This window comes from Lipophrys pholis (assembly GCF_963383615.2).
Source record: "Lipophrys pholis genome assembly, chromosome: 10".
In the NCBI taxonomy this organism is placed as follows: domain Eukaryota; kingdom Metazoa; phylum Chordata; class Actinopteri; order Blenniiformes; family Blenniidae; genus Lipophrys; species Lipophrys pholis.
The window spans coordinates 28,317,188-28,325,572 of NC_137640.1; the positions used below are offsets into that span (position 1 = coordinate 28,317,188).

Sequence of the window (8,385 nt, forward strand, 5' to 3'; positions counted from 1 at the left end):
TCATCCTCCTCCTCCTCCTCCTCCTCCTCCTCTTCATCCTAAACCTTTGTCATCGCTCAGCGTCAATCATCCTGCCATAACTCATGTGTGTCTACTGTCATATCTTTGCTTTGTTGAACTTTCAAACATCTTTGTTGAGTCTTGCTCTCTGTGCCAAATTAGAGATTTACAGCCTGAACTAAGAGTGACACAATCTATGTGTGTGTGTGTGTGTGTGTGTGTGTGTGTGTGTGTGTGTGTGTGTGTGTGTGTGTGTGTGTGTGTGTGTGTGTGTGTGTGTGTGTGTGTATATATATATATATGTATATAGATAGAGAGAGAGAGAGAGAGAGAGAGAGAGAGAGAGAGAGAGAGAGAGAGAGAGAGAGATCCAGGTGTGAAACACTGAAAAGTTTGAGAAACTGTTTTGTTGTGGAAGCAGCTCAAATCAAACCTGGCAACCCGGACCGGACTGAAAGTAGCGGTTTCCTGTGATGAGGAGGGACGCAGCGCGAGCGGGCGGAGAGAAAGTGCACACGTGGACACCGGAGACAGACGTACCCGTCCTCCAATGTCTCCCTCCGCCGCTGACGCGTCTGCCCACAGTCCTCCAATGGGAGAGTTTATTGGGAAGTAAAAACCAAAAGTGTTTGGAGTCGGAAAAATTTTGAGAGGAAAAAAACAAGGTTGTGAGACGATGTGGTGGAGGAGGATGGAAGCAGCCAGCTGATGTTTACTCTCTGTCTGCCCAGGAACAGAGGAGGGGAACTCAGTGATCTGTGGGAGGAGAGGATGAGGATGTTCTAACTCTCCTGTCTTCAAGCAACTTTTCTTCTGCTGACACAAACAAGCCTGGGTGAGGTGAGCCCTCCTGTTCTCTTCACACTGGCAAACCTGCACAGCCAGGCTATTTAAACAGAACTTATTCTGTCTCCAGAACTCATGAAAAGAGGCTGGGAAAGTAGCCTGACGAACTGGATAAAACCGATCTGAAGCTGGATTTTGCGTCTACATATTGATTTCCAGGCCAATTTTGCTGTTTCCTTTGTGTTCCAGGTAATACAATAACTCCATTTGAAAAGATTCTTTTGTTTTTTATTGTGTTTATGTCGACTTTGAAAGACACGAACTGAAAGAAAAGATGGAAATAGACTGAACCACAGCCCAGTTTGGGTTTTGTAACTAACAATCATGTTATTTTCCTCCTACTGCCATGATGAATGTGGATCCAAACTCGACCAACTGCTGCCAGAAGGTTTATCAGGTTGTAACCAATAGAACTAAATAATTAAATACGACTGTAGCTACAGTTTGATCAATTGAGTTCTTAGAGAAAAAACGTTTATCTGATGCATTGTTACCTGCTAATAAACAAACAAGTACAGAATTTGTGGGGGGAACCATGCAAAACTGTGTAAAACTGTCTATACACAATATAGAAATACTCTGATAAGTATCTCCAAATTGCTGCTCTGTGCCTTACTACGCTGATTGCACTTTACACTTAGTGTAATAAAACCATGCCAGTGGGATTCGCTGGTGCTCCATGGGACAAAATGGCCCAGGTGTTGTTCATTTTGATGGTTAATCAAATTATCTTAACAGTGCCGAGTCCTTTGTGGCAGTGAGGTGAGGGAGGCAGCGGTTCCCGTGGCAACTCAAGTGTTTTCTTCAACCTGGAGAGGTTGTTGTACAGGCCGTCTGGCACAGACGAGCCCAGTTTAACATCACAAACAATCTGTTTGTATTGAGTGTCCTCCCTCTAAAGGTTCCCCTTGTGTCTCATTTCCATCACAAAGCAGAGCGCCGCCATGCACCTTCTTCTGATCCACTGCTCGCCATTGATGTCACTGCTGGTTTGTGCTCCACTCAGCACATATCACAGCTCGAGGGAACCGGAGTCAAACGGGTTCTCTTCAGTAATCTCATACTTGCAGTACAACCTTCACACAACGATTGCAGGACACACGACTTCAGCTTGTGGAGTAATTGTCTTTCTCTTTTCCGGCACTATTTGATTCCATGGAGGCGTAAAGGTGGAGATATCAGAGGCTTGACAGCCTGACAGCAGTTCACATGAATCAGAGGCCGGTTTAATTGTTCCGGAAATGATGGCTAATCATTACCGAGGAGAAGCTGCAGTCGGGGTCAGGTGACTCCGTCTGGCTTTGCACAAGCTGAATTAAAAAGAAGTGCTCATTGTGCAGAGCGAGTAACTAAACAGGCGTCTATTTACACATGAAGGTACAAACCTGGCGGCTCTCTGGGCTCCATCACACTGCAGAGGTCAGCTGAAGGACTGTCGCCAGCACACACACTAATTACATGTCATTATGCTGGTTAACTAAATTACAGACACTCCTCCACATTTAACCCCTCATTTCTTTTTCCTCCACTTTTCTTTGCCTCACAGAATTATACCTCCAATCCTCCACCGTGTCAATATCGTCCTGTCGGCAAAACAAAAACACTTATTTAGCTTCCCCCGGAGGAAACATTTCGCTGATGTAAATGTCTTTTTAACCAAAGAGCAGAAGTAGAAGAAAATATTAAGTAAAATCAGTTTTCATCTTGCAAGAAAGGAAGAGCCATAATAATAATCAGTAGAAGACAACGTGTAGCTCCAGCAGGTCCTTTATCCCCTCAGTTTAAATTAATTGATTTTCATGACTTAACTGATCTCAGATGTTTGCAAGAAATCTTTACAGCTCATAAAATAATATTACCGTCAAACAAAAGAAAGAGAAAGCATTATGAGTTAGAATGTGGAGTGACATAAAGGAAGCTAAAGCACTCATTACATTTAAAACCAAGATAAATACCAAAATATAAGAAAAAAACAAGGAAGAACAAAACTAAGACGATACGTCATTCATGAAGTCATTCTAGTGTGACAGCGATAATGATGTTTATCAAGAGCTAAGAAGAAAGACAATGACTCAACTAAAATAAGAGCAACAGGGTAAGGATGCTATATATATCACCAGGTAATTGTTTGTTTAATAGTATATTAAAACAATGGTGGTGATTCTGGAGAAAAATAGTAAAAACCAAGAAAGCTGTGTGATTCTTGTTTTTGTTATGAACTATTGCTTAAACAACCGGACAATATCACTCCACTCCAACTGGGCAATAAGTGGTGCTATAACTATAATAATCTATAAGAACGTATTTACTATGTAAAATACATCCACCCCCATATTCTGTACATGTCCACACTTATAGGCACTGTGTGCATATTTTTCTATTATATTGTATTTTTATCTGCTTTTTTAGTTCCTGCTATGTGTGCTTCTTTCTCTTTACTATCCTGTTGTACCACTGCACATTTCTCCACATGTGAGATAAATAAAGGGATATCTTATCTTATCTTATCTTATCTTAAAGGTGAATCATAAACTTGATCCACCTAAAAAGTAAAACACAATAAGATTCTTCTTTCTGCAACCTTTTGTTCAAACGTGTTAAATGATCAAACTCCATTGTTTTCTGATGAATTAGATAAACAATTTGAATTTGAAAACTAGGAAGAGCACTTGCTGATGTCTTGAGGATTTTGCTGGTCGGTCCAGAGGGCGGCAGGGAGAACTGACGATGTCCTCTTCTCTGCTGGTCTACTCTGGTTTCATTCTGCTTGTTTGCTCACATGTCTGGACTGAGAGTGAAGTTGAGTTGCGAATGTAAGTTCAGAGAAAGTGGGTCTCAGCAGAACGAACTATTTGCCCCTGCCAGTTACCATGGGGAGCTTCAAGGGCCACGCGCTCCCGGGGAGCTTCTTCCTGGTGGCTGGCATCTGGTGGACGGGGAAGTACTCGCTGTGGCACGCCACCCGCAGGAACAAGAACGTGGGCTCCACGCGGCTGGCCAGCAGAGCCTCGCAGAGACGCCTGGAAGTCATGGAGAGCTCCGTCATTCTCTTCTTCTCAATCGTCGGTAAGAGAGGGTGGGACGGGGCGCCCAGCGGGGAACTTCACCCTTTGCTGTTCGGGAAGCGCAGAGTTTCTGCATTAATGCCACTTGACGAGGAGCGAGCGAGCAGCGGTGCGTACTGAGCGTCCGCTGCCCTGCGCTGCGTTTCAGGGATGCTGGCGGAGCAGTTTGTGGACGACGGACCGAAGCTGCAGTTGTATGACGTTGCGGAGAAGCACTGGGAGGACCTGATGAACTGGCAACACGCCACCATGTACCTGTTCTTCGGCCTGGCAGCCACCGTGTCCCTGATCGTCCACACCACCGAGGCAGCGCCGCTGGCTCTGGACAGGCTCATGCTGGCTATAGCCTTCTTCAACCAAGGTAATAATAAAACAATATTGTTATTCTACATCATTCACTACGTCATTCATTCACAAACTTCCTATTTAAGACACAACCCCACAACCCTGTTGTATTCTTATTTACTCCCCTCTGTGAAGTGGAGTTTTACTTCAAACTGGCTGTTATTCATTGTATTATTTGTACAGTAAAATACATTATTTGCCGTTTTAATAATCAGTTTAATTTGTGGAAGTTTTGTTTTTACAGACACTTGGATTTATAATTGTTTATTCATCAAATTTAAATACTGTTTTGGCAAAGTAGTTCAGCAATTTACTAATTGAAATATAATATATTCTGAATAACCTAATTAATGTTTATTCTTATTTTGTTCTAGTTATACAATCAAAGAGCTATTTGTTAATTTTAAATATAGATTTTGTTCCTTATTGATGCCAGTGAGCTTTGTAATAGTTTATTAGTTTTCCTTTCTTTAAGCCAGTCCAAAGTTACTTCATCAATCTATTGATTGTGTCTAGATAGCAGTACATTTATCAACTGATCATTGAATGTAGATTATTGGTTTTATTTTCCAGTCATATACTAATCGTTTTGATTATACTTTTATACTTTTATGTGGAGTCTTTTAACATTTAAACCTTATATGAGCTGGAATGAACTACTTTTAAATGTTACTCTAGCTGCTTAGGTAAACAGGTGTTGAAGTAATTCAAGCTCACAGTTTTACTTTAATTAATTGGATTTCGACTAATTACGATCAGCTGAATGTTTCGGCTGTTTTGTAGATTCTATAGCTGAATGATGGAAGTATTCAATCAAAGAATGGGTTGGTAAAAGGTTTTACCTCTAAACATGACATTTTTCTGCCCCGTCTTCTTCATGTATTATAAATGTATTATATATTATACAATACTTTCCCAGTGGAAAGAACTGCCTCTGAAACTGATTCATGTTTAGATAAAAAGCTCAGTTCTTACCATAAACAGACCAGAACACGATGATGTTTTGGCTGTCAGACTTGTTGCACTTGGTCAGAGAAAGGAAAGAGTTTGAAGTGGGCGGAGAGCGCAGGCCTCCACAGCTTTCTTCCTTCTTCTCTTTCAGGATTTCTCTTCCTCTACCACCTCCACGGCAGAAGCATGCTGGACGTGCATGTGCACCAGCTCCTCCTCTATGCCGTCTTTGGCGAGGCCCTCGTGGCTTTTCTGGAGGTTTTCCACCGGGGGAACATCCTGCTGGAGCTGCTGCGCTGCACCTTCACCGTCCTGCAGGGGAGCTGGTTCTGGGAGGTAATCTGAGCACCAGCAGACACTCGTGACGCTCCGCAGACGATTCCCTGATGCCACTCTGCGTTTGGCCACAGATTGGCTTCGTCCTGTACCCTCCTCGCGGCCCAGAGTGGGACATGAAGGATCACAGCAACATGATGTTCATCACCATGTGCTACTCGTGGCACCTGGCCTTCGCCATGCTCGTGGTGGGCGTGCTCCACTGCACCGTCAGCTGGTGAGATCTCGTTCCCACAAGAAGCTTATTTGGAAACACGGTTTATGTCCACTGGAGTGCAGCTGAGTAGTCTGTGCTGACCCTGCCTGCCGTCTGTTGTGTTTGGCTGCGCAGCGTGGTTCGTTCCCGTCTGAAGAGGACTCCCCCGATGGAGATGGGCCTCCTGAAGACCAGGGAGCGCGACGCAGAGTCAGAGGACGAGATTCTATAAAGATGGACTGTGGTTCCCTCACACTGTCACTCATGATAACCACAGATCAATCAGGGAAATGATGACGTCTTGATTAGAGATATGGACGTGGCTCCTGGATGCTTTAAATCTATCTCTACCTCTGCCATAGGAATTCAGCTGTAAACCTACTTGTTCATTTTATTTATTTTACAGTGACATAACACTTACACTCTTTCATATATTTGTATTTCATTTGCACAGGATATCAATCCTGCGCCTCCCTTTGACTAACCAAACTATTTTTGTCAGGACTTTGGCGTTTCGTCCATCTTGTGATGAAAACGTGTCTCTTTTATTTGTTTGTGATTTACATGTTTTTGTGGCTTTGTTTGTTTCATTGATCAGAAATCAACACGTGGGAATCAAGCTGCCAGCAATTAAATGTTTTATATGTTTAAATATGTACACTTTGTTAGTTTACACCAAATGTATCTTTGTAAAATCTTTATATCTAAATCTAAATATTGCTGCTGCATGTTATCAATTTTACCAGCCGCAGAGATTTGTCTATAATAACCTTCATGCACTTTCCTTTCCCTTGAGAACTTTTAACTTAATTCATACTTAAATGAAAAACTAAAATATGCAGACTCCACATGCATGAAAGGATCATTGGAAACTGAGTTAGTAATGCTTGTCTTAGTTTATCATGCTTGGCAATATGTCCTTTTTATCTGATCTTAAGATCTTCTGTGTCGAAAGAAGATGAAACAGTCAGTGTTAAAACAAAAGTGGCTTTTATTTGTTTAAAATCTGAAGCTCAGGCAGTCTGGTCAGGTGAGGGTAATCAAAAACCTTAGGACAGTGTCATTTAGGCTGATTAGCAAAACCAAACCAGCATATGTGATTAAAAAAGCTCAGTTACAGTTATACCATGTTCAGACGACGTCAGTTTAGATCTCAGCAGTGAAGTTTATCTATAGTTTATTCATCCCATTTCCATCTTGACCACGTGACAATGACACTGCTGAAAGGATCTGCTCCAAACAAGGAGGACGGCACCGTGTGTGATGTGTTAAACATCAGCGTCAACGAGACTCGGGTGTGATTGTTCACCTCAGTTACAATAAAGACAAAGTTATTCTGGTGACGATTGAGGGTTGGAAGTCATTCAGTCTGATCAGTACAATATGTTTTAGGTAAAGGAATAGAGACACTCAGTAATGATAACTCTTACCTGGAATGATGTGTTGTTCTTTATTTCCTGAGCCTTGTGAATTCAATGTTCTCTGCCAGTTAGATTCAGTTGAATGAGTTCACCCATTGGAGGATAATAAAGTTCTCTATTCTAATAATATGATTTTTGTAGTTTTTGAATTATTTCTTTTTGCAGAACTAACCAATGAGGACATTTCTGTAACATACACTTGATAAAAGAGACTCATGTTCATTTACTTGTGTTGAAACTCGACTAGAGGATCATTTCGTGAGAAAAGTATTCTCATGTGTTTTATGGAGCCCTCGGGTTCAGGTGGAAATAAAACCAACAACAACTTCTAAATGCTTGCCTCTATAGTGAAGCCTTAACCCCTCATAGAAAAAAACATTTTCTATTCACCGAGATGAGCTTTCTGACTCATTTTGACGGGTACATCATCGTCTTGGCTGCTTTACCTGCAGCAGAGGGCCTCTCCTGCAAATCAAAACCAAGCATTGCATATTAAGTTCAAACAGTATGAGCTTTCACCTCAAATAGTTTTTATTGAAACAGGCAGTCAGAATCATTTCTCAAGACATTTTGGGGTGTTTCTACAGTACCACCTGACAGCTACCACCGAAGAAAAGACGCGTTTCCCAGTTTGCATCTCACCACCGCAGCAAGAAACTGAAGATCATATCATCTCCATCACGTCAACACCTGGAAACACGGCTGCTTTTGCAGGTCACTATAAGTCACCCAGCTAATGAAGTCTGGATGTGTTCGCTTAATTCATTATAAGATTAATTTATTATGAATTACATAAACAAGAATTTGTCGTTGTAGAACAGGAGTGTGAAACTTTGAGCCAAAGCTGACCCACCAGAGGGATCAATACGAGCCTCGGACGACCAAACAAACTATCAACATTTCAATTAACAGTTTTAATAGAAATACATTTTCCTGGTTTATATTCTGTGGGCGGTTGTTTCAGTAAGTTAAGCAGTCAAAAATGTAAATATCTTATAGCTTTCTAAATAACCTGAGCCGATACCGTGAGGCTGAATTTAGTTAAAAACAAAAATCACTGCAGAAATTGTATCTGGAGAAGAGCTGCATTTCTGAACACAAAAATCTGGAGAGAAATAAAGAGAAGATTACAAAGAGGAGTTCCCTCCTTTTTCATGATTTGGACAGGCACAATACTTCGAAGTGAAATTGATTTGTTTAAACAGCTGAAGAGAAAATCATACTG

General features: G+C 41.6%; 1 protein-coding gene across 3 annotated transcripts; it reads left to right on the plus strand.

Moving 5' to 3' along the window:
• The first annotated feature begins 481 nt into the window (after positions 1 to 481).
• tmem45a (transmembrane protein 45a) lies at positions 482 to 7,490 on the plus strand. Of its 3 annotated transcripts, none has more exons than XM_080474315.1 (7): positions 482 to 835; positions 917 to 1,035; positions 3,712 to 3,912; positions 4,060 to 4,272; positions 5,359 to 5,543; positions 5,618 to 5,760; positions 5,875 to 7,490. In XM_080474315.1, exons 3-7 carry the CDS (start codon positions 3,717 to 3,719, stop codon positions 5,969 to 5,971), a joined length of 834 nt encoding a protein of 277 aa, XP_080330441.1. In that variant the 5' UTR covers positions 482 to 835; positions 917 to 1,035; positions 3,712 to 3,716; the 3' UTR covers positions 5,972 to 7,490. The 3 variants fall into 3 exon arrangements, with proteins under 3 accessions (XP_080330441.1, XP_080330440.1, XP_080330442.1); XM_080474314.1 differs by having other exon boundaries at positions 638 to 840; positions 5,875 to 7,489; XM_080474316.1 differs by lacking the exon at positions 917 to 1,035 and having other exon boundaries at positions 654 to 840; positions 5,875 to 7,291.
• The last annotated feature ends 895 nt before the right edge of the window (positions 7,491 to 8,385 follow it).

Bases quoted from the DNA above. Each gene is read 5' to 3' on its own strand.
- tmem45a (XM_080474315.1), top strand. From the start codon at position 3,717: ATGGGGAGCTTCAAGGGCCACGCGCTCCCGGGGAGCTTCTTCCTGGTG. The intron at 3,913-4,059 runs GTAAGAGAGGGT...GCTGCGTTTCAG, and splicing joins TCTCTTCTTCTCAATCGTCG to GGATGCTGGCGGAGCAGTTT. The intron at 4,273-5,358 runs GTAATAATAAAA...CTTCTCTTTCAG, and splicing joins TATAGCCTTCTTCAACCAAG to GATTTCTCTTCCTCTACCAC.